This window comes from Megascapheus bottae, chromosome 10 (genome assembly GCF_031878675.1).
Source record: "Megascapheus bottae isolate mThoBot1 chromosome 10, mThoBot2.hap1, whole genome shotgun sequence".
Taxonomy (NCBI): Eukaryota; Metazoa; Chordata; class Mammalia; order Rodentia; family Geomyidae; genus Megascapheus; species Megascapheus bottae.
Genome location: NC_143518.1, coordinates 43,270,905 through 43,297,548, shown reverse-complemented (window position 1 = coordinate 43,297,548; position 26,644 = coordinate 43,270,905). Strand labels below are relative to the sequence as shown.

Below are 26,644 nucleotides of genomic sequence, written 5' to 3'. Positions count from 1 at the left end.
ACATGTGTTTTCTAAGTAGAGAGACACAGCAGAATTTTAAAAGGCAGCTGTAAATCAACCAGGTTTCATGCTCTACCTGCATTGTGGTTTGGGTGTTCCCAACATCTGTTTCTCATGTCCATTAGTATAGGAACTTCAAAGGGATCTGGTGTTTTCCCAAGAGGCATCTTTGTGGTAGCCTCAATTTTTCTTTTTCAAATGATGTTGACAATCTCTACATAGTGTCTCAAATGTAACATTAAGTGAATCTTTGCTCAAACAAAAAAATGCGATGAATCCATAGTTGTTTCCATCTCTAGGGAGTAGACCAGTGACTGATCCATGAATTTCTCAGTTTCAAAAAAAAAAAAAAAAGATGAAGAATAGGAGAAAAGAGAATGCTCATATATCAAACAACAAAATCTCATTTCAGACACCTAGTGCAATATAGTCCAGCATTGTGAATCTGAGTTAATATTTGAATTCTAAGAATAGCAAAATTTAACTTCCCATGGAAATCCAAGAAGTACCCTTGAAAATGTGTCTAACTGAAAAATTGGGAGTGAAAGTTAAGATTATATGTAGAAATGACTTCTCTATATATAATATGTGCTTTCCTCTACCTCTGTGAAAATAAACTTTTTTTCAGATCTCACTAATATCTTTATCGTCAGTGTCCAGACAGCATTTACTTTCAAAGTCTGTGTATAGTTGGGGTAATGGGCATCTAATTCCATGAAAGTACTAAAAAAATCATTTAATGATACACTTGAAATGGATGAATTGTATGGTATGTGAATTATAGCTCAATAGTACTGTTATATTAGGAAATCATTGTGTAATTATACTTGGCTTTGGAATCCCTTTGGTAGATTTATTCAAAAGACTAACTGTGCTTCATGGTTTCTCCAGGGCACTTGGTATAGAGCGTGCTTCCAAACCCTCACCCTGCCCTGTGATTTCCTGTGTGCTCCATGCAGAGAGGCAAATGCTCTCCCCTATCTGCACACTCCCCTGTCCACCCACATACCAGCTGAGGTCCTGAGTGACCAAAGGGAAACTAGCTGGTCTCCGAAAATGGGACTGGAATAGAACTAGATTGCATTTTCTCTAAAATTCTTTCTAGAGTTTCCTATCTCAAAATTAGGGCAAATCTTGATTCTGATATTCTTAATGGGCTTAGAATCATCATGTAAATATGGCATGAAATGTGCAACACCTGCATCTTCACTTAAACAAACTAATGCAAAGTACATTCTAGAATATAAAAGTTTGGAACATTGTTGGTCTCATTCATAGCTGCAATGGGAGTTAGATAAATACATTTTTATAAATGTGTATATCCTAAAACTAAAAATGGTGAAGAAACATAAATGAATTTCAGATCAAGAAATCCAAAGTAAGGTTTTACCTGTGAAAGAGTAGAGCCTTAAAGTAGAAGATTAGATGTCACACAATTACTCTAAAGAATTATTTAAATGGTTTGTTACTGATATGTACCACATTGCTATCACGGTGAAAAATTTTAATTTCACTCATTAAAAATATTAAGCTTGGGGGGCCGGGAGTTTGGCCTAGTGGTAGAGTGCTTGCCTAGCATGCACGAAAGCCAGGGTTCAATTCCTTGGTACCACATATATGGAAAAAGCCAGAAGTGGTGCTGTGGCTTAACTGGTAGCCCTTGAGGAAGCCCATGGACAGTGCTCAGGCCCTGAGTTCAAGCATCAGAGCTGGCAAAAAAAATAAGCTTATTACATGCTAATAAATAACATTTTCATGACAAATAATTATATTAAACAGTTGAGTGAGATAAGTGTCATTTCATATTTCTGTCAAGCTGTGATGTGTGACAGCAGGTTCTTTTATGACAGGCAGTATACTGCAACCTGTTTGAAACATATGAATGAAGAGTGTGGAGAAAATTTGGGCTGACAAATATATACTAGACAAGATGCCTTTATAAACACCACGCAAGGGTTTCATAAACTCCTATGGCTCTTTACATTACACCGTGAGAATCATTATATTGGGGAATAGTAACATATAAGTAGTAGATTTTGTTTATTTGAAAACTCACCGTGTCAGTAAATAGGGGCAATGATGTAGTAGGCATGAAACCTTTAGAAGTTTCAACTAAGTTATTTTTTTAGACAAGGTCTCACTATGTAGCCCAGGTTGTCCTCAAACTCTCACTCTTCCTGCCTCAGTCTCCTATGTGCTGAGATTACAAACTGGGATTACAGCTCCCATGCTCAGATTAGAGTTTCTTCAGCAAGTTTGTGCTATATACTTGAATGCAAAGGTAGTATATTAAAGATGGAATTGAGTATTTGTGTTTGTTTTTAAATGTTGAGATTCCTTAATGAATAAGGAAATGGCTTACAGTGGAGGTTTAGATGGGAGATTTAGAGATGAGAATTCTTCCTGGTAGAAAGGAGGGTAGATCTTGTAATTGGAAGTTGGAGAGCTTTGAGTCTTTCAGGAGCAGAGAATTTCAGTCTGTTCCAAGAAGGTACTGCCTCCCTCATAAAGCATTCATCTACTGGAGTACACTGTGACCATGTTTAACGGCTGTCAAATGGTGTATTTTCATCCTTCTGGGATTCTTCATAGGAGAACTAACAAGTATTATCTAAGGCTGTATATGTGATTGAATTTATGATATAAGACTTTGTTTCTAATTGATTTGACTTTTTTTTTTCAGGCCATCCAGACCTTTCAAGTTACCCAAAAGGTAAACTAATTGGTTATCTTATTAAAATATAAACTTTATAACATGCCCCCCTCCTGTTTCCAGGTTCCCTACATTCTTATACTCTTCTACTTTCTTCATATTTTTATGAAGGGAAAATAAATTATCTGTAAATTAACTGCTTGAAGAATTCCATACCTCCCAAAGTTTTCTAAATGTTACGGTAGATTTTTTTAGCCTTAATTCTCATTGTGTCTAATCATTTATATTTGTTAATTTATTTTTTCAGTGCTTGGCAATAAATAGGCTCTTCATAATTGTATTTGTTGAGGAGATACTGTTCTGCCAACTATAACTTGAATTTATGACAGTTCATTTCAAATGAGTTGTTTTTCTGAAAGTATGATAACCATATTGAAATGACTATTCTTTTTTTTTTTTTTTGCCAGTCTTGGGCTTGAGTTCAGGGCCTGAGCCCTGTCCTTGGACTTTCTTAAGGCTAAAGCTCTACCATTTGAACCATAGCACTACTTCCAGCTTTTTTCTATATATGTGGTACCAAGGAATTGAACCCTGGTCTTCGTGCATGCTAGGCAAGCACTCTACCACTAGGCCAAACTCCTGGCCTGACTGTATTCTTTTATGTGAAAAATTTTAGGGTTTATATTTTAGGTAAAGAAAATTTAAACTGGATATATTCCTGAGAACAAATTAAAAAATTATTAGATGTCCTCCCCATTACAATGCCATTATATTAAAAAAAAAAAAAACTCTAAGTGAACTTTGAAATTCAGCTGTCATTCACACTCTGGTAACTCCTTAAGAGAGTTACTTTTTTAAGAGAGTTATCTCATTGGTGCAGAATTACTATATAAATTTTCATTAGTAAACTCTGCTTTTATGAAAAATGATATTTTTAAATGATAGTTAAAACATAACATATAATTACATTTTAACCTGTATGTGTGAATGCATTGGGGGCTTTTTTGTTGCTTTTTGTTTGCTTTTGCCAGTCCTGGGGCTTGAACTTGGCCTGAGCACTGTCCTTGAGCTTTCTCAAGGCTAGAGCTTTACCACTTGAGCCACAGCACCACTTTCAGCTTTTTCTATGTATGTGGTACTGAGAAATTGAACCCTCATCGTCGTGCATGCTAGGCACGCACTCTACCACAAGGCCAAACTCCCAGCCCACGTACCAACACATTGTTAGAAGTTGAACCAAGCTTCAGCATGCTGGGGGCTGCTCTACCAACTGAGAGCACTCCTTTGTTTTCACCATTTCTAAGAGACTGCAGTGTGTATGCATTATACATGTTTAAATTATTGTACAACTGTCCCATCATCTATCTTTATGTAAAGATGAACTTTCTTGCCTTGTGAAACTGAATCTCTGTCCTATTTCTTCTTGCTACCATTCTGCTATTTCTTTTTATCAGTATGACCATGGGATCTTGTAAGAATTTAGTTAACACATGTTTTGGGGGTTTTATTTGTTGGTTTTTATGACAGGCTCGTGACACTTAGCATAATGTCTTCTAAGTTGTAGCATTCTTTCTGCTTTAAGCCCTAATAATATTCCATCTTGCTATATCTAAATACCACACTTTACCTAGTTCTTCCATTTAAAAAAAATAGAAAAATAGAAATGAAAGACCACTAAATGTGTCTTTGAGAAAAATAATTTTATTTCTGCAGAAATAATAATAAAGACCTGCTTGAAGTTATACAAGACCCTAGGCACCAAACACAGTGAGTCCAAAGGTAGATACTGTTAGGGGAGGAACATAAAGGTATAATGCCTCTGTGCCTCTGATCATATAAAATAATATTTATTGAAATGAATTCCAGGAAATGGAAACCTGATTTATTTTTCTTTAAAAAATGTTTGTATTTTTCAGTTTTCTTGTTTTCAGACTGATACTCTAAATAATAATCTCTTATATTTCTACAATAAATATACCTTTCTTTAAACATCCCTTCCTGATTTTTCCTCCCACTCAAACTAGAAATAATCTCTGTTTATTTAATTTCTAAGGCATTATGATCATACTCTAAAAATGCATCTCCTTTTTCTTGATTTGGTAGATACTCGTAGACCTATTTAATTAGGCTGTAGATTCCTTGAGAACAGGATCCAGATCTGCCATCTTTGTCTTCCCAGAATGCTTTGCAATGGTACTTTTAAATGCCAGTTGTTGGGTAGATTGACTGCATAATCGGAATGAGTTTATACTTTTTGTGTGTGAAATTTTCAAACTATAGCCATTTTTCCCATCATATTGATGGTTAATGCAACTGAAAATATTGTGAGTACAAACATTTTGAAAGGCATACCCTTAAGAGACGGGAGGAATCAGATGTGTTATTAAGTATAATGGAGAGGAATAAACCAAGGGTAAAGAGATTTTTAGGAAGAAAAATGATAGCTGAAAGTGTTAAATTATTCAAGTTAGGAAAATTGGAAACCAGACTGTTCATTGGTTTAGGCAATCATAAGAGACAGAGGAGCAAAGGACACATTAAGAGACATCAAAGTTTGGGGCTGTTGGTACTCCATTTCAAGGCATTTACTTTCCAAGAAGCATGGCTGTATATTCCAGGGGAAGGGGGGAAAGAAGAAAGTATTTAAATAGACAACGAAAGGAGGAAAATTTACCATGGGGGATATTATTATAATATAATTGACCAGTTTAGAACAGACCCTTATTTAATGTTGCTTAACATGATTTGGCTCTATAAGACATTTGGTTTATTTAACAGTTATTTTTAATCTTTTTCCAGGTGGCTGGGAATCTTTTCTTAAGTTGATTGGGAATGAATGAGTGTGTTTGAGGATCTTTCCAGTAGACACCAGCCTGGCATAGCAGTGACATTTGAAGCAACCTGTCCACTTTCTCACATTCATAGTATACTCACAGATGCATTTAAATCACCTATCTCTGTTTCTTCTTCCTGTAAAAGGAGGATGAGTCCTTCATCAATATGTTCAATCTAGGAAGTAAACTAAAAATATGAGGGGAGGGGCCGGGAGTTTGGCCTAGTGGTTAAAGTGCTTGCCTAGCATGCATGAAGACCCGGGTTCGATTCCTTGGTACCACATACATAGAAAAAAGCCGGAAGTGGTGCTGAGGCTCAAGTGGTAGACCTCTAGCCTTGAGAAAGTCCAAGGACAGTGCTCAGGCCCTGAGCTCAAGCCCACGACTGGCAAAAAAAAAAAAAAAATATATATATATATATATATATGAGGGGAACTTTTATATAACAGTGCCCTGGATGGAGCTGCAAGCCTCATGAGCACAGCCACCAGTCCCTGGAAAAATGACCCCTTGTAAATACCCAGGTGTTCCAGAGAGCTGTGTTCACAATTACATTGTGTCACTATCTAAATAGTGCCCAAATTAGAGTAGGTGGATGGGTGGAGATACAGAAGGATGGATGTATTATAGTAAAAAGAAGGGTATTTTGGAATATTATCCTAAGGCACATGTTGTTCACTTTTCAAAGAATATAATGTGCAGGTATTTTTTTAAGATATATCTTAGACCCAGACTCACCATAAGTGAAGTTATTATTTTTAGAGGAAAAATCCATATGTAGTGGTAAGATTTATAGGCCATTTTAAATTTCCTTTACTTCTCCCATTTTATTAGTTTTTATCTTGATATTAGAGCCTTTGTCTGGATTTCATTTCATACGTGAAACTCTGGTTTTCATGTAGCGCCCATGGTGATAGCCATCTTAATTTAGGTGGCAGGAAGAACAGAAATAGAGCTATTGTGTAGTATTTAGGAGGAACTTGGATCGGACAGATAGTTGAGCGCACGTGCCCCTCCCTCACTGTGCTCTGCGTACTCAGGATAGTGATACCTTACTCAAGTGTGAACAATTGTCTAGGAAAAGCCAGTATGTGAAACATCTGCTGTGTGAGGAAGTTGACTTGTAATATAGTAAGGTTAAATGTGTGTAGAAGAAATGTGCTGAAGTCACTAATGCCATAAAATGTCCATATGTAGTTGGTGCACATATGAGATGTATAGCGGTGCTATAAAATCAAAACCAAATGTTTTCAAAGGGAAGCAAAGCAATTACTGAAAGAGGTTTTTCAGGTTGCAATGCATATATGTGCCCATATTGCAAGAACACAGAACAGAAAGCTATTATATGGGTAAATTACACCATGGTATGAAAAATAAGTAATGTGGAACCCCTTACCCTCTATTGCTAACATGTTTGTAGGTAAAGATAAATAAGTTCTGGTTCATTTGAAAGAAGACAGATTCATTTAAAACGAAGTAGAATGAATAATCATATAGACCTGAAGCCATTTTCATTTCAGAGCTCTAAAATGTAAAATACTGTTTTTAAAGTCTAAAACAATGAGCAGAAAGCCTCAATGTGCTCACATAAAGGACTTCACTGCTTCAAAACTAGTCATTTTCATCATAGTGTGAACATAGTAGAGGAGGAAGTAAAGGGAAAACAGGGGTTTTTGTTTGTTTTTTGGTTTTGTTGTGTGTTACGTTTGTTCTGGCAGTGTAAAACTTCGGGTCATATTGTATATACATTTGGGCAGCTAGTTAGCATGTTGTGATTGAGATGTTTTTGTCCACAGTTGTTTTTAAAGAGTTATCTTACCTAGTATAATTTTTCTGTAATGAGTTTTTACTTCCAGAATTGGCAGTCAAGTAAATAATGTTCAGACTTGGCATTCTATAGCTCTCTGATTGTGCATAGAGAAATTAACTGTTAGTGGCACTAGTAAATTTTCATTATGAACTTGGGAATATAGACATTGGTGATACTTTACATTAGTCTTTAGCTTCACTAGTGTTTGAAGAGCAAGATGAAAGCATAGTAGTTATGAGATAGATTCTAAAACCACACTAACTAGGGTCTTAGTTCTGTGATTTTGAACTGGTTCTTTAACCTCTCTGTTCCTCTGTTTTATCAATAAGGTGAATAAAATAATTAATGAGATGGTAATGGCACACCAGCCACAAATATTTTGCTGAGTACAAGTTATTATTTATTTTATAAAATTGCTCTAAAAGAACAGTAGTAATAGGTGTCTATGCCAAGTCCCTTAAAGCATGGCTGCATTTTAAATCCCTTATTGCAATTATAGTTTGAAATAAATAGACCCACAAAGCCAGAGTTATGACACTAAGAAAACAAAGTAAAATTCAGCCATCTATTCTTTTTTTTATTTATAATTCATAAATATTTTTTATTGTAATTAGTAAAAGGGTTACATGATATTTGCCAGATAGAAGGTGCATTAATTCACATACATTGATACCCTTTCACATGTCTTGGTACCCATTACCCTCTCCCCCACACCCCACACCCGTCTTGGTTTTCCCCCCTTCCCTATCAAATTTCAAATAACCAAATACAAATAAATTCAATATATCAGATAACAAAGTGAGATGCTAACAATATGAGATAACCAAGGGACAGCAAAGGAGATGAGAGACAACATAGTACATTTCTAAGTCTTTCCATTTCCTAACAAATGGGGCAATGTCATTCTTTTTTTTTTTTTTTTTTTTTTTTTTTGCCAGTCCTGGGCTTGAGCTCAGGGCCTGAGCACTGTCCTTGGACTTTCTCAAGGCTAGAGCTCTACCACTTGAGCCTCAGCACCACTTCTGGCGTTTTTCTATGTATGTGGTACCGAGGAATCGAACCCGGGTCTTCATGCATGCTAGGCAAGCACTTTAACCACTAGGCCAAACTCCTCGCCCCATGATGTCATTCTTTCTGACAGCAGCATAGAATTCCATTGTGTACAAATACCACAACTTGTTGATCCACTCATCAACCAAGGGACATCTAGGTTGGTTCCATATCTTTGCTATGGTGAATAGTGCTACAATGAACATTGTTGTGCTAGTGGATTTAGTATGCCCTTGTTTCTGGATGGTTGGGTAAATGCCAAGTAGTGGAATTGCTGGGTCATAGGGGAGCTTTATGTTTAGTCTTTTGAGGAACTGCCACACTGCTTTCCATAGTGGTTGAACGAGTTTGCACTCCCACCAACAGTGTAGTAGTGATCCCTCCTGACCACATCCCCTCCAGCATCTGTTATTATTAGTTTTCCTGATCCTGGCCATTCTAACTGGGGTGAGGTGGAATCTTAGAGTTGTTTTGATTTGCATTTCTTTTATGACCAGAGATGTTGAGCATTTCTTCATGTGTCTATAGGCCATTTTTGTTTCTTCTTCAGAGAAGACTCTCTTTAAGTCTTTGGCCCATCTTTTATTTTTTTTTTTTTTTGCCAGTCCTGGGCTTGAGCTCAGGGCCTGAGCACTGTCCTTGGACTTTCTCAAGGCTAGAGCTCTACCACTTGAGCCTCAGCACCACTTCTGGCTTTTTTCTATGTGTGTGGTACCGAGGAATCGAACCCGGGTCTTCATGCATGCTAGGCAAGCACTTTAACCACTAGGCCAAACTCCTGGCCCTGACCCATCTTTTAATGGGATGGTTGTTTCTTTGGGGATTAGTTTTGGAGTGATTCAATTTTTTGAGTTGTTGATATATTTTAGATATGAGGCCTTTGTCCGTTGTATGGTTGGTGAAGATCTTCTCCCACTCTGTAGTCAGCCATCTATTCTTAAAGATAGACAGTAGATTTTTTCAGATATATAGAGCCACCAGCTTTGTTTGTAATTGCTAACATATTTAGGAAAAATAAATTGCAAAATATGAGTATAAAACTTTGTTCAAATGAACCAAAGCTCACTATTACAATAGCCAAACAGGATAACATTGCTAAGAACTTGAGAATACTGGTCCACGAGTTAAATGTTTTACTATTTTCTCCTAATAAGGTTCAAGAAATAGCCAGGTAGCTCACACCTGTAATCCGAGTTATCCAGGAGGCTGAGATCTGAAGACTGTGGTTCAAAGGCAACCTAATATCTGGTACTTTATTGGAAATAAACTGCATTGTGGCTCAAATGGTAGAGCACTAGTGTTGAGCAAAAGAAGCTCTGAGATGAATGGCTCAGGTGAAAGGGGTGGGGAGAAAGGGAGTGAAGGGAAGGAAGGAAAGAGAGGGGAAGGAGGAGAAGGAAGGAAGGAAGGGGGAGAGAAAGGAAAAGAAAGAAAAGGTATGAAGAGAGAGAGAGAAAGAAGGAACAAGGAAGGAAGGGAGGGAAAGAAGGTTTGAGAAACTAGGTTTTTTGATACACTTTGAAGTTTAGACAAAGTTCAGTTATATCAACTTCTGTGGAGCACGCAGTTACTTTTAAATCCTGGAGGTGTCAAGATCACAGAAGGGACATGGAAATGGTTCTTTCAGTTGAAGTATTTGTGGGAGTATGGGAAAGGTATCTGGAAGAGCCAGGCCAAAGGTAACTGAGAGAAGCTTCTGAGCTATAGGAAAAGAATAGAGATAGACTACAGTGGCTGCAGAGTGAAAGGGTGAGAGTGGTAGGGATCCAGGAATATGTTCATTGAGTTGATTGATATTATTAAGCACCTCCCACAAGGTACTATAACAGGCACTGATGCTGCACTACACGCAGACAAGCATCTCTGCCCTTTGTAATTCATGATCTAGTGAATATGTTCATTATAGTTTTAGTTGGAAAAAAAGATAGAGGCCTAGGGGAAATATTTGCTTTGGTTCTTTTTCAGTTTTACAGTATATGAATTTCTTTATAAACTGATGTCTTTTTAAAGAACTGAAAGTAAAAGTATGGAGAACAGAAATGAAACAAATTCTGGAAGAGACTGCAGAAAGGGTGACATTTCTATTTTTTCTTTCACATGCATAAATATGCATGCAGAATTTGACTTGTCAAATACAAATGGTTTTCTGGGGCAGTGGTGTGGCTTAGTGGTAGAGTGCTTGCCTAGCATACACAAAGCCCTGGCTTCAATTCCTTGGTACCACATACATAGAGAAAGCTGGAAGTGGTGCTGTGGCTCAAGTGGCAGAGCACTAGCCTTGAGAGTACCCAAGTACAGTGCCCAGGCCCTGAGTTCAAGCCTCAGAACTGGCAAAAAAAAGTTATTCTGAATCTCAATACCTACGTGATATATGATGAAAAGACAATGATTTTGTAACCCACTGTAGTTATATGTAAATAGTTATAATCCTATTTGGTGATAGAAATACTTAAATTCCTATTTATTGATAACTACTTGCACTAAATCTAAAATATGTGGATCTAACAAATTGCTCTCAACTTTGCTTCTCAGAAGCCTTCTTTTGTGCTCTTTGTGCTTTGCAGTTATGCAGCACTGCTAGCTGACTGGCCGGTGGTGGTCTTGGGCATGTGTACTGTGTTTATCGTGGTCTGTGCCTTGGTTGGAGTGTTAGTACCAGAGCTTCCTGACTTCTCTGATCCACTGTTGGTAAGGAGAAATGTGTAGCATTTTCTTCTCTGTTTTCTTTAACCTGAAATTATCTCCATGAATAAAGCATTTTAATATATGTTATATTTCCTTGTTTAGTATCCTGTGTCTTTTAAAACTTTCTTTAGTCTTTAGGAAGTGTACAACTCTTTGTAGAAAGAAAAGTGTTACCTATTTTCACAGGTGCTCATAAGCTTAAGGAACTTGCTCCCTATGAAAATCTGGAGATTGTGCTTCTTCATCTCCATGTTTAAAGCTAAAAAACAATGTATTGGAAAATCTCAGTACTAAGAAAATATTTTCATAAAGGCTTTAAGGCTTTTTTTAACCCCAGAAAAGGTATTTTAGTGTTACAAAGAGCAGGGTCTGCTTTTAAGTAAATGTTTTTCTGAAATAATGAAGAAAATATGAGCAAGGATAGTGATATATCACTTGTATAATATTATAACAATGTATAACATAATTTAATTTGAGCTTAGTTTTTATAAGATAACACTAAGCATTTGCTGTTGCTTGGGTATGAATTAGAAAGATAAACTTCTGCTTAGTTTTTTCTCTTTCTGTGTAATCAAAGAATCAAAGTGATCATTATCATGTTGAGTCATCTTGTTTTAATGTAGTTCACTTCTGGACTAGCCCTGACGAACATCTGTGATTTCTGTTCAAGGTTATACATCACTTTAACATTGCTTTCTCAAGCTGTTATTATAACTGTACTTAGTATGAAATGAAATACACTAATGGGAACTTCCAATATTTTGCCTTAGGGTTTTGAACCAAGAGGGACTGCAATAGGCCAGCGACTGGTCACATGGAATAACATGGTGAAAAATACAGGATACAAAGCAACATTAGCAAATTACCCTTTTAAATATGCAGATGAACAAGCTAAAAGGTAACCATTATTTTTAGGGGGAAAATTTTCCTACCGAATCCTTCTGTGTTGCCTGAGCAAAAACATTAAAAGTGAAATACTAAGCTCAGAATTTTTTGCCACTAAATTTAACTTGTCTTTGTTGTTAAGATTTTGTTGTAGGAGTGTCTGACTTTGTTGCCTGGCATATTGCGTATACATTTTTTGTTTATTTGAAATAGGAAAGGGAGGGGGAAAAACAAGATGATTGGGAGGGGATGGGGGGAGAGAAATGGGGACAAAAACATGAGAAGGGGTATCAATATGTGAGAAGCAGTGCACCTACTGTCTGGAGAATATAACTATAATTTCTTTATATATTGTAATAAAAAGTTTTTGTTGTAGTATAATGAATAGTTTTCTTATTTTTTTTTTTCTTTTCGTGTGTCGTGGGCTTGGACTCTGGGCCTGGGCGCCATCCTTAAGCTCTTCAGCTCAAGGCTACCGCCCTACCCCTTGAGCCACAGCACCACTCTGGTTTTCTAGTGGTTAATTGGAGACAAGAGTCCATGGTCTTTTAGTGCCTGGGCTGGCTTTGAACCAAGATCCTCAGATCTCAGCCTCCTGAGTAACTAGGATTATAGACGTGATCTTTTTCTTTTCTTTTAGAGAAAGTTAATGTTGGTTCTTTACAGTAAAAATTGGGTGTTAATAGGTTGCGGCTTTGACAATATATACTAGCTGCTATACATACTGCTTTGAAATAGCTATACCTTGATTGAAGATCCAATTGTTGTTCCATTTCAGCCATCGGGATGATAGATGGTCAGATGATCATTATGAAAGAGAAAAAAGAGAGGTGGACTGGAACTTCCATAAAGACAGCTTTTTCTGTGATGTTCCAAGTAAGTGAATAGCATCCTAGATGAACAATCTCCTCAGTGGTTTCCTGGTAGACAAGATGAGCTCCACTGCACACTAACAGAAGTACGTGGTCTCAAAAAAAACATAGCCTCACTATTGTTAGCACGGAGAGAGGGAAGGTGTGACATTGTCCAAAAAGAAATGTACTCATTACCTGACTTATGTAACTGTAATCTCTCTATACATCACCTTTATAATAATAAAAATTTTAAATAGACATCAAGAGCCCTATATGTGCCTGATTTATGACTTAACAATAGAGATAAAGAGGTGAGTAAAATATAGTCAAGAGAGCTAAGACTCGAATACCTTAAAGGCCTGCAGATGGTATGAGTGCGTAAAGCTAGCTGGGCATAAGATGTTGGAATTGGTGATGGCTATGGAGCTCTGAGAGCACCTGTCATATCTAGAGAAACCAGCTGCTGCTCAGCTCAACAAATGCTTTAGCCTCACAGAAACGATGACTGGAATGTTGCAAGAACTTCTCATAAGTCAGGAATCCAGATTTTAATGTAAAATCTCAGATCACTAAAGGTTGGCAGCAAAATCACAAGAGAAAATTTACTGCAACATAAAGTTAGCTTGTTGATCTGCAGCTGCCCAGGAAGAAGGAACACAAGGCACAGAGGAGGAAGTACAGATGAACATGTATGACATTGATTAGCCTCAGCGATTGAGAGTGGAGAAACGTGGGTAATTAGAAGTCCCAATGTAGATCCAGGTTCTGGTGCCTCACATCTGTAACCCTAACTACAGAAGAGGCTGAGATCTGAGAATCTTGGTTCAGAGGCAGCCAGGGCATGCAAGTCTATGAGACTTTGATCTCATTAAATCACAGAAAAGAAATCAGAAGTGGCAGTATGGCTCAAGTAGTAGAGTACTACCCTTGAACAAAAGGAGCTCAGTCAGATACAGCACCCAGAACTGGCAAAAACAAACAAACAAACAGACAAAAAAACGGAAAATAAAATTCCAATGTAGAAAATATTTTTAGACTCTTTCGGTTTTAACCTTACATTTGTTACCAAAAAGCTCTCTTAAATGTGTTTCCTATCTTATTAGAATCTATTTGAATCTTTGATATTTCTGGATTTTACCAAATCTCAGGCTTTTTATTTTGAATTCTATATAATTATATAGTAACCAGAAAAAGAGAGACAGGGAGAGAGAGAGAGGGGGGGAGGGAGGGGGAGAGAGAGAGAGAGAGGGAGAGGGAGGGGGGGAGAGGGAGAGGGAGAGAAAGTAGCCAAGGAGCCAAGGTTGATTCTTAATGCTGATCCTAGAAAGCAATGTAAGTTTACTTTTCTGTCTCTTCCCTTCAAAAAAACACATTAGAAAAAGTGAACTCTGGTTAGTATGTTCTCTCTGGTTGCTTTGTTTCTCTTAAAATATTACTGTATTTGTATACATATATTACTGTATGTTGCTTAACCAACATCTGTGAATATCTTTTAAAAAAATATTTTATTGTGGGGCCAGGAGTTTGGCCTAGTGGTAGAGTGCTTGCCTAGTATGCACCAAGACTTGGGTTCGCTTCCTCAGTACCACATGCATAGAAAAAAGCCAGAAGTGGTGCTGAGGCTCAAGTGGTAGAGCTTTAGCCTTGAGAAAGTCCAAGGACAGTGCTCAGGCCCTGAGCTCAAGCCCAGGACTGGCAAACACATACACACACACACACATTATTGTTGCTAAAAGGTGTTGTACAGAGTGGTTTATGTGACTATCTTAACTAGGAAGAACATTAACAAATCTTTAAAATACAGTTTTTATTTTATATTTCAATAGTATACATCAAATATTTGTCTCCCAAGATATAGATTCTGCTTTGGCTAAAGCCATTACTTGTTTATGTAAAAGAAATACATTTTCCTCAGGCTGACTTTATTCCTAAATTCAATTCACAATAGCTATTACATTAAATTTTACTAAAGGAAACCTACTGATCATGAATAAAACCCTTCATAGTAAAGCTTTTTGTTTTTTGTTTTGTTTTTACCATTCCTAGGACTTGATAAACTCAGGGCCTGGGCACTGCCCCTGAGCTTTTTTTTGCTCAAGGCTAGCATTTTACTATTTGAGCCACAGCACCACTTCTGGCTTTTTCTGTTTATGTGGTACTAAGAAATTGAACCCAGGGATTCATTCATGTTAGGCAAGCACTCTACCACTAAGCCACATTCCCAGCCTATGGTAAAGCCTTTTCCCTAAATTTTCCAATTACTTTTGTTAGTGCAACTAGGACTTTTTAACCGTAAAGTTAATCTACTTTGTTTTATTTAATATGTTTAAAAAAAACTAGTAGATCACTAGCTTTCCATTACCTCATTTAATTCTCACACCTGTTTGAGAAAGATGTCACTATCAGCATTTTATAAAGAGGAAGCAGACTCAGAGAAATTGTTAGAGGTGTGAAAGCATACAGGTAATAAATTGCAGGATGTGGATACAACAGATCTGACTCTAAAGACCATGTTTTTCCAATATATCTCATATCTCTTTATTGAGAAAAATGTTTCGTATTAACGTGATTTCAAAGTCCTTTTTCTAGATTCTAGGTATACTGGAGAAAGGCCCTATATTCAGTAAGAGCCTGAATCTGGCTGATCCTGGCCAGCACTTGATTACTTTGGTGTACTATGATTTTAAAGCTTTAAATCGATCCACCATTCTTCCTCTGTAGTTAGCTGCCAGAGGGAATAACCCTATAATCCATTGTTGATATTCCCTAGTGCATCATTCTTTGGTTTTATATGCCATTATGGCTAGATGTTGTAAAATTAGGAGTGAGGCATTTGATTAATTTCCTGCTGAAAGTTCTTATGGATTATTTTCTTCCAAATTAGAGTCTAATCAGAAGGAGATTTGTTGTACATTTAGTATAATTTTAAGCTGTAGTGAATATAGAAAGGTTTTCTGTATTGAAATAATCAATTCCCTGCTTCTGATGATGGTTTCTCACTTAAAACTTTTTCTAAATTCTCAATCTTCTAAAATAAGGGAATGATTTATAAACCTTTCCCCCTTCTTTTTTTCCTATCACCAGGTGACCGTTACTCCAGAGTAGTTTTTGCCTCAGCAGAAGGGGAGACACTGTGGAATTTACCTGCAATTAAATCAATGTGTGATGTGGATAATTCCAGGGTATGTAAATGGCAGCTGAAATCTGTTCAGCATAAATAAGGCAAATATGACTAAAACTTAAACTGATATTCCTGTACCTGGTCAGATGAAAGTACTTATGCTTACCTTCACCAGCTGGCCAGCTTTGCATTCTTTCAGAGCCCAGGATCAAAGTGTGCCTGCCTGCTTCCCTATCTTCCTTACAGAAGAACTACTTTACTTTGCTTACCCATGTTCTTTCTCCATAGTGATCTTTTCTGTTACTTTGTGTATGTGTCTGCGTGTGTGTGTCTGTGTGTATTGAGGATTATAGTACTGATATTTCTTATTTGTATTTTCTCTCTTCTCTAATCTACTTTTATTCTTCTTTACATTTCTCTTTTTAAGACATGCTCAGCATCTTAATTTTGTAATTAAATGCCTGCTTGTGTCTCTGGCAATCAATGGGTCATTCTAGTCAATGACCTCAAAGGAGAACTTAGGTAGCAGACTTCGAAAGGGAACATCAGAGGGCATAAATTCAGTGGCTATGTAAATGATGGTGGTAATCCAATCCAGACTGCCTGGAGCTTTAAACACCTTACTGCTTTAGAAAACACCATGAAGACAGGCACTTCCTCTCCAGAGGCAAACAGATGTCAGCACCCAAAGACCTAAAGTGAGCCTCAGAGCTGGGAAGTCAATTTCTTTAGGCAGTTTTTCCCTGAAGAAACCACTGTCTTCTCTCACTAATGGACCTATTAAAGTGTAGATACTACACAGAAAAGAAACTCATTATGTGCTTAACATAACTCTAAAACAGAAAAACATTGACTAAAAACAAAATCACCTGCCCTGCTGAGAGCTAGCGTGACAACCTAACTCAACCACCATTCCCTCAGCAGGTTTACTTACTGGAACAGAAGGTAGAAAGGACTCTTAAAGGTCACCTAGACCAGAAGTCCCATTGTGCTGACATGGGTTTGTGCCTTCCAAGAATTAAGTGGCTTACCAGGTCACCCCATTATTTAGGCCTAGATCTTCTAACTTCACATCATTCTTCATTCTGAGAGGCTATTTGTACATTTTAAAAATAAATTTCCCATTGATTGTGTTGTCAGTTTTTTTTGTCAACACCACCTTTTCTGTGTCTTAACTCCAAGTAAACCAAAGCCTCAGTCTGTAAATATCAAAGTTTCTTAACAGTAGTCAGTTTTCATTTTCTGTATTTTCTTTTCTTCTACAACTGATACTGGGGCTTGAACTCAGGATCTTGTGCTCTTACTCAGCTTTCAAGTAGTAGAGTGCTAGCCAGAGCGGGCAGGGAGGAAGAAAGGAAGAAGCAACCTAATTTTCCATCATGCTAAAGGTTTGGGGAAGATCATACACTATAGTCTTGATAAAAGAAATATGATTGATATACAGCGTTCTTAACAGCATAGTATGAGAGATAGAGTACTGAATCTCAGCTAATTTGTGAAACTTTACCTTAGGTAGAGTGGTAGCAGGAAAATGTTATAGCAGAAGAAATCTAGATATGGCTATCTAATGGTTTGACTTGTTGCATTTGTGTTATTTAGACTACCTAAAGGAAGTACTCTTATCTACAGTTTGGTAATTAATTGGGAAGAGAGTAGAGAAGTGATCTTGTCAGAATTTGAGCGACAGATTCAATGGTTGGTATAAGCAGTGCTAGATTCACACCAAGAAATGAATGAATAGGATCATGCTTCAAAAACTATGGTTATGGGGTTAGGAGTGCTTGCCTAGCATGCATGAAAAAAAGAAAGCTGGAAGTGGTATTGTGCCTCAAGTGGTAGTGCTCTAGCCTTGAGAAAGCCTAAGAACAGTAGTGGTCAAGCCAAGTTTCAGCCTCAGGAATGACATAAAAAGGAAAAAGAAAAAAGAACAAACCTGTGGTTATAATTTTTTACTTGTTAAATTCTTACCAATTGCAAATACTTTTAGTAATCTAGTCTCAAATCTTCTGTGAGCCAGAATAATAGTTTTTCTCATAGTGATAATATATATTCATCTGATACCTCAAATAATAACTTGGATTAATAGTTATTGTGGTACTTTTCCTCAGTCTCCCAGGTTAGGCCACTATTAAGGATTTTGTCTATTATGGTGATTGGAGTAGAATGTCCTAAGACTCTCTGGCAGGCTCCTTCCCATCCTTCAGTCCTGGTCATTGTACTTAAGCATTCAGTTATCAACACCTCTCATGTTAAATGAAACATAACCAAGGAATACAGCAGAAGAGCTTAATTGTTGGGTCATCTCCAGAAAATGTATAGTAATCAGTGTAATGTCTCAGGGAGGCCAGATGTCTCACTTGTCTCCTGCCTGTGTTTACAGCACATTTCGTTCAAACTCCAGATTCCCTTTAAATTACATGCCACTTGCACTCATAATTCAGGGAGGCACAGGTTTCCAGAGTCAATGGCTCGGTTTCTGAGGCAGGTCTACATCCTAACAGAAGTGTCTGTTTTCTGAGACTTTTAAAGGAGCCTGGATCAGTCAATTCCCCTGGTCCCCTTCATTGTTTCCTTCTGCCCTTTGACATCTAAGGGACACACTGTGGCAGACAGTCATTAGTAACCAGAAGTGTATTTCTCCAATTTGACTCTGCTAAAAACCATTTACCCAGATTAGTCTTTACACATCGTGGATGTTGGTGCTTTGATGACTTAGCTTGTAAAAGGATGTGAAATTTGGTATCTGAGACTCTAGCTCAATTAGGTGACATTAGTGGATCGCTAAAACCCACTAAAGCTTCAAGGAGCCCAGAAATAGATTTTCTGGTTCTTGTTTTAAGGAAGTCTGTGGAATGTTTGCCCTCTTTTTCCCCTTAGGCTCCCAGTAAACATCAGTGTGTGGGAAACTTGGTTACAGGGGGAAGAAGAATCTAGCAGTCAGTTGAGCCTGGTGTTAAGAGCTTAATTGTCCACTTGGCTTCTTAAAATATCTCCAACTGAGCCAGTTGTTTGAAAAGTTAAGGTAGCATTTAAAAATCTGCTAGCTTTTCCATTTTCTCTCTTCTCTTCCTTTACCCCCTATTTTAAGTCAACTCCACCCCTCCTACTATCTAACTAGAGAAGCACGCAAAGACATGTTATAACCACAGGGGCAAAATGGCTTCCCAAGACATCCAATTTGTGAACAACTAGAATTAGACAGGCTCATGAGTTACAAAAAAAAACAAAAAAAAAACAAAAAAAAACAGCTTCCACAGACTCCACTTGTATTTTTATAAACTTCAAAGATTTTTAAATCACCCTAGTGAATCCTTTTCCTAAAAATATGACAAAATTATAACTGCCTCCTCCCAAGAAAAGGTACTAGCTTGCCATACTCTGTAAGCCTCACCATATAATACATATCTCTGTGTTTACTATTAGTCAAAATGGTAAAGTCAGAGCCACCATCACATCATCACTTTCAGATCTGGGTGTTCCCTGCAGAGGTCCTGTCAGCTTAAAATTACAATTACTCATCTTGTCTGATTTCCTGCCATCCCAAGACCAACTAGTGGGCAAGGATCACTATATCCTATTTATCTTGTGCCAGTGCTCAGTAAATAATTTTTTTCTTCAGAGTAGATGGACAGATGGTAACATACAACCCTACTTATACCTTGAAAGTTTAGGCAATCCCTGAGGCTTCATTCCTTTACATTTGAGAGGCTTGTCTCCAATTCAGGGACATTTAGACAATGTCTTTTCTCTGTACTTATCTCTTACCCTATAAGAATCCTTGAAAGCCAGGCACTGGTAACTCACATCTGTCATTCTAGCTACTCAGGAAGCTGAGATCTGAGGATCACAGTTCAAAGCTAGCCTGGGCACTAAAGTCCATGAGACTCTTTATCTCTAATTAACTGCCAGAAAACCAGAAGTGGCGCTGTGGCTCAGGAGGTAGTGTGCTAGTGTTGAGCTAGAGCTCAGGGCAGCACCCAGACCTAGAATGCAAGCCCCGCACAACCGTAAAAAAACAAAACAAAACAAAAAAACATTGTTATTAGGAAAGGTTATTAAAAACAGAATTCTTTGCTTGTTTTTCCAGTTTTAGTTGGCAACTCTGTTTCATTTAGCTTTAGCATTTAGATATTTTAGCAACTACAGATTGGGCCCCTCTAGTTAATAAATTTCATGATGGTTAGTTTGTTTTGGATTTTGTTTTGTTTGTTTTTTGCTGAAATAAATAAATAAATAAATAGCTTTATCTGAAAGCTGTCAAGCATCAGGGTTGTACTTCCATACTTTCAGCTCACCAGGCTAAACCTCGGGCTTACACATTGTTTTAGGGCTAAAACTGGTTACTTGCCATAAAAAAACAGAGAGATGCCATGTCAGGCTTCAGGTATTTATTAGGTAATTCTGTTTTCCCTATATTAGCATAGACAACCTAAACACAGTTATGAATAGTATGAATTATTCTGTTTTATGAAATAGTGATCACTACTTTTCAGAAATGAGCTTAGAAATGAAGTCTTTGTGAAATAAATATTTCAGGTGTATAAAGAAAATCCTTTTGTCTCATCTCTTTTTTTTGCCTCTCTAGAGTGTCTTTTAAAATCAAGAACTATTATGGGAAATTCATTATGGAAAATTTCAAACCTATGCTAGGTACAGTTCACATAGCTTCAAGACTTCCCAATACATAGTCAATTATATATTATCTACACATGACCTCACAGATTAGTGTGGGTAGTGGCTTAATGGGGGATCATTAGAAACTTGGTTTGTAGATAAATCACAGTTCCCAAAAGATGACTTACACCAATTTCTCCCCAGTTTGGAAGTGTATTTCAGTGAATGATTTACAGAATCTAGTATAGTCAAGGTAAATGGTGAATTCTGATCGTACCATTCACGCCTCCATGAGCTTCGGTGTTCCTTTTTAGGAAGTCTTTGGTAAATGGAGATGAAGGCAAGTGGTGGGACTAGTGTGCATCTTTAGCTATGGTCCCAAGACAGAAGTCTAAGGTCAGGCTCAGGAGAGAGGAGCTGGATTTTATTCTCAACCTCAGAGAACAGGGGCTATTCAATTCTATTTACAGAATAGAATTGTTCGGAGTGCTCATAACCTAGCAATGCTAGAAAATGGGAGAACTTTTTAATTTACTTTGACAAGAATTTCCATAAAATAGGGAGAAGTCTTCTCCTGGGAGAGTGTTCTAAAAAACAAAACAAAACAAAACAAAATACTGTCTACATTAAGTCCGGAGTCATCATAGTTGCTGATAGGCACTAGTCATCTACTTACCAAAAGAACAAATTCCAAAAAAGCAATTACAGCCAACCTGAAGAAACTGTATGTGTATGCACACACATTCATCTTGGGGCTGGGACTCAGAGGCCTGAATGTTCACTCTACCACTGAAACCACAGCTCCACATTCAACATGTAATTGAAGATAAGAGTCTAAAAGACATTCTGCCTGAGCTGCTTCAAACCACAATCCTCAGATCTCAGTCTCCTGAAAGCTAGGATTTCAGGCAGGCATGAGCCATCAGTGCCCAGCTTGAAGAAACTTTTGAGAAGAAATGACTAAATCCCTAATTATTTATTAATTTATACATTAAAATCAGTATAAACAATATTTTAATGTAAAAAATATTGCCCATTTCTACCCGTATTTCAAAAAACACACTTAGTCTAAATCCTTCATGAATCTCAAATTCCCTGCTTTGGATATCACAAGCATTGCTTTTTGATTTACTAGTTTTTGTCTTAGTCTATTCAGACTGCTGTAACTGCCTATAACACTATACTGAATCATTTATAAACACAATTTATTTCTTACAATTCTGGAAACAGAGAAGCTTAACAAAGTGCCTGCAGATTTGGTGTCTATTTCATAGGTGGCACCTTCTTTGTGTCCTGATACAGCTCTCTCAGGCCATCTTTACAACCACACTCATCATTAGTCACCTCCCGAAGGTCCTGCCTCTCACTGTTGTCACATTGCCAGTCACATGGACTTGGGAACATAAATGTAATTTACGTTCATAGTAATTATCAAGTAGCATCCTTGTTTCCCTCTGTGTTGGCTTGAGATACCTTTGCCAATAAAAATAATCATACTGATAGCCGAAAATTTTAATCAAAAATGGATTTAAGATACAAGTATATTTGAGATAAAAGTATATTGAAAATGCAAAAATACATCAACTAGGTCATTTCTTAATCTTGTAAATTCAGAAACTTCAAACCTGTTCATGGTATTTACTGCTTTCTGTGGTGAGTTGTACTTGTTTTCCAAGTAGATATTAATTTTATCTCCCTCACCAAACTCAGTCCTTGTTGATGCTGCTTCTCACTTCTACGTCATTTTCACAGTCAGCCCCAAGACAGCTGACTGTGCCATGCCAGCCTTAAAAGATAGCATGCTTTTTTCCCCCAGAGAAAGGAGAGACCATGATGAACATTTACCTGATTGCCTGTTCAAAATAAAATGACTAATAAGGTGTTGTTATGATGAGATTGGGAGGGTGGGGTGGGAATCCCATGTTGTACAGCTAATTTAAAAGGGTAAATATTTAGCTTTGGCAGCTTCCCTAGTCCATCCAGGCAATGGTCATGTTCCCAGTCATGCATCCATTTAAACTGCAGTCCTGCGTATCTTTCTCTGCAGATCAGATCTCATCCCCAATTTGGTGATCTCTGCCAGAGAACCACAGCTGCTTCCTGTTGCCCCAGCTGGACACTGGGGAACTACATCGCCATACTGAACAACAGATCATCTTGTCAGAAAATTGTTGAGCGAGATGTGTCTCATACATTGAAGCTACTTCGGACCTGTGCCAAACACTACCAAAATGGTACCTTGGGGCCAGACTGCTGGGACATGGCAGCCAGAAGAAAGGATCAGCTCAAGTGTACCAACGTGCCACGCAAATGTACCAAGTACAATGCCGTGTACCAGATCCTCCACTACTTGGTGGACAAGGACTTCATGAGCCCCAAGTCAGCTGACTATGCCATGCCGGCTTTAAAGTATAGCATGCTCTTCTCCCCCACAGAGAAAGGAGAGAGCATGATGAACATTTACCTGGATAACTTTGAAAACTGGAACTCTTCTGACGGCATCACAACCATCACCGGGATCGAGTTTGGTATCAAGCACAGTTTGTTTCAAGATTACCTTCTCATGGACACCGTGTACCCTGCGATCGCCATCCTCATTGTCCTGCTGGTCATGTGCGTCTATACCAAGTCCATGTTTATCACCCTCATGACCATGTTTGCCATCATCAGCTCCTTGATCGTCTCATACTTCCTCTATCGCGTCGTCTTTAACTTTGAATTTTTCCCTTTTATGAACCTCACTGCCCTCATTATCTTGGTTGGAATTGGAGCCGATGACGCCTTTGTCCTATGCGATGTCTGGAACTACACCAAATTTGACAAGCCTCACGCGGAAACCTCAGAAACGGTGAGCATCACCTTGCAACACGCCGCGCTCTCCATGTTCGTCACCAGCTTTACCACTGCGGCCGCCTTTTACGCTAACTACGTTAGCAACATTACGGCCATCAGATGCTTCGGGGTGTACGCAGGGACAGCTATATTGGTGAATTATGTCCTGATGGTCACGTGGCTTCCAGCCGTCGTGGTTCTGCACGAACGATACCTCCTCAACATATTCACTTGCTTCCGGAAGCCTCCACAGCAAGTGTACGATAACAAAAGCTGCTGGACAGTGGCTTGCCAGAAGTGCCATAAAGTGCTCTTTGCCATTTCAGAAGCCTCTCGGATTTTTTTTGAAAAAGTGTTGCCGTGCATTGTCATTAAGTTCCGCTACCTTTGGCTCTTCTGGTTCCTTGCCTTAACTGTAGGCGGGGCCTACATCGTGTGTATAAACCCAAAGATGAAGCTGCCCTCCTTGGAGCTGTCTGAGTTCCAGGTGTTCAGGTCATCCCATCCTTTTGAGCGTTACGATGCTGAGTACAAAAAGCTGTTCATGTTTGAGCGCGTTCACCACGGAGAGGAGCTGCACATGCCCATCACAGTCATCTGGGGTGTGTCCCCACAAGACAGTGGCAACCCACTAAATCCCAAGAGTAAAGGGAAGCTGACGCTAGATAGCACTTTCAACATTGCCAGCCCGGCTTCCCAGGCCTGGATTCTGCATTTCTGTCAAAAACTGCGAAACCAAACGTTCTTCTACCAGACCGACGAGCAGGACTTTACCAGCTGCTTCATTGAGACCTTCAAACAGTGGATGGAAAACCAGGACTGTGAGGAGCCGGCCGTGTACCCATGCTGCAGCCACTGGAGCTTCCCCTACAAGCAGGAGATCTTTGAACTCTGCATCAAAAGAGCCATCATGGAGCTGGAAAGGAGCACAGGGTACCACTTGGACAGCAAAACACCAGGACCGAGGTTTGACATCAATGACACTATCAGGGCAGTCGTGCTCGAGTTCCAGAGCACCTACCTCTTCACGCTGGCTTATGAGAAGATGCATCAGTTTTACAAAGAGGTGGACTTGTGGATTTCCAACGAGCTAAGTTCTGCACCGGAGGGCCTCAGCAATGGCTGGTTTGTCAGCAGTTTGGAGTTCTATGACCTCCAGGACAGCCTTTCCGATGGCACCCTGATTGCCATGGGGCTTTCCGTGGCCGTGGCATTTAGCGTGATGCTGCTGACAACCTGGAATATCATCATAAGCCTCTACGCCATCATCTCCATTGCCGGGACCATCTTTGTTACTGTGGGTTCTCTTGTCTTGCTGGGCTGGGAGCTGAATGTTTTGGAGTCTGTCACCATTTCCGTTGCAGTCGGTTTATCTGTGGACTTCGCTGTCCATTATGGGGTTGCCTACCGCTTGGCTCCAGATCCTGACCGTGAAGGTAAAGTGATCTTCTCTCTGAGTCGCATGGGCTCTGCGATTGCTATGGCCGCTCTGACCACCTTCGTGGCGGGGGCCATGATGATGCCCTCCACAGTCCTGGCCTACACCCAGCTGGGCACCTTCATGATGCTCATCATGTGCATCAGCTGGGCTTTTGCCACCTTCTTTTTCCAGTGCATGTGCCGGTGCCTTGGACCACAGGGGACCTGCGGTCAGATTCCTTTGCCCAAAAGACTCCAGTGCAGTGCCTTTTCCCATGCCTTGTCTACCAGTCCTCGGGACAAGGAGCAAAGCAAAACACATACTGTGAATGCCTATCATTTAGATCCCAGGGGCCAAAAATCTGAACTGGAGCACGAGTTTTATGAACTAGAACCTCTGGCATCCCACAGCTGTACCGCCTCAGAGAAGACCACTTATGAAGAGACACACATCTGCTCTGAAATTTTCAACAGCCGAGCAAAGAATGTGGGGATGCCTGTGCACTCAGCCTACAATAACGAACAGAACAAAAGCGCCCAAAATGAGACAAGTTCTGCCTTGCTACCGCTTACTCGGGAGCAGCACACCATGTGTCACCTCTTCTCTCTGAACCAGAGAGGTAGCTGCCCAAATGCATTCAGACGCTTAAAATATGACCCACGCTCTTACCAGCAGATGGGCGACCGCTTGTGCCACCAGTGTGCCCCTCCCGTCAGCAGCTTTGTCCAGATCCAGAATGGGGTAGCACCTCTGACAACCATGCACCAAGCCTCTGAGGGGTTCAGGCACCCCATCCCACATGTGCATCACTGCCCCTGCCTGCAGGACCGAGGGCAGACACCCACACTGCAGAATTCTCTGCCCAGGAATTTTTTCCCCCACCCAGTGCAGCACATTCAGACCCAGAGCATGGAAGAACATCTTCCCAGGATGGCAGACCCAGAACCACTGGTCTGCAGAAGCACTGGAGGGTTACAAAAAGCATGTTGCGATCCTGGGAGTAACCAGAGGAGACTCTGTCCAAGTACGGGCATGGGGAATGTGGAGGGTAGTAGAGGGACCAAAGCCAAGCTCGCTGGTTTACCAGATCAGACTGACCAGGCACGGAGGAACGTGGAGCTGAGCTCGTCACACACTGATGTAACAATGAACTCAGAACATTTAAGTCAGCATGAACCAAAATTCATATTTAATCACTTAATGGAAGAGGCTGGATATAGGTCCTGCACAAACAATCCTCAGAGTTGTGGCAGAATTGTGAGAGTGAAATGCAATTCTGTGGACTGTCAGATGCCAAACCTTGAAGCCAATGTGCCTGCTGTATTATCACACTCAGAACTGTCTGGTGAAAGTTTGTTGATCAAAACACTATAATAAATATAGCATTAATGTCTGAACCAGTGCCTCAGTCATTCTTTTGAAATGGAAATAAAAGCCAGAAGCTTAGAAAGGGAATCCAAAATACAGGAACTGGTATGTTTTACCTTGTTAAAAGTCATGGCATATTTTCACATACCATTTGAACAGTTAATAAGCTCACAAATCTAATGAGTACATTTAGATTATTGGATTCATTGATAACTATTTTTTATTTCAAGATGTTATTACTATTTAAGTAATTGTGCAAAGGGATTTCAATTCAGAATGTCAGTTTATGAGTATAGTGCATCTTATGGTCACCCCTTCCATCCTTCAAGACGGTTTTTACCTTTGTACCTGGTCTAAAAATAATTGTCTCTTCCTCTGTCCTCTTACAGTGGTGAATCTAAGTCTAAATTGCTGGAAGCTTTATCTTGAACTGCCATATTTACTTATCTTTATTCTGGTGCATATGGTTTGTAGTAAGCAAAATTGATCAGTATAATTACTAGAAATTACCCTTCAGT

At 39.0% G+C, this 26,644-nt stretch overlaps 1 protein-coding gene across 4 annotated transcripts in view; it reads left to right on the top strand.

Annotated features, from left to right (window-relative positions):
- Positions 1–26,147, top strand: part of Disp1 (dispatched RND transporter family member 1) — a 153,756-nt gene extending 127,609 nt beyond the window's left edge. For 3 of the 4 annotated variants that reach the window (XM_090341144.1, XM_090341143.1, XM_090341145.1), the window contains 6 exons: positions 2,684–2,713; positions 10,912–11,035; positions 11,803–11,930; positions 12,696–12,793; positions 15,856–15,953; positions 22,554–26,147. In XM_090341144.1, coding sequence (XP_090197270.1) covers positions 2,684–2,713; positions 10,912–11,035; positions 11,803–11,930; positions 12,696–12,793; positions 15,856–15,953; positions 22,554–26,132 — 4,057 coding nt within the window. In that variant the 3' untranslated portion in view covers positions 26,133–26,147. The remainder of the gene's footprint in view (positions 1–2,683; positions 2,714–10,911; positions 11,036–11,802; positions 11,931–12,695; positions 12,794–15,855; positions 15,954–22,553) is intronic. The other variant, XM_090341147.1, reaches the window with a different exon arrangement.
- Positions 26,148–26,644: the final 497 nt, after the last annotated feature.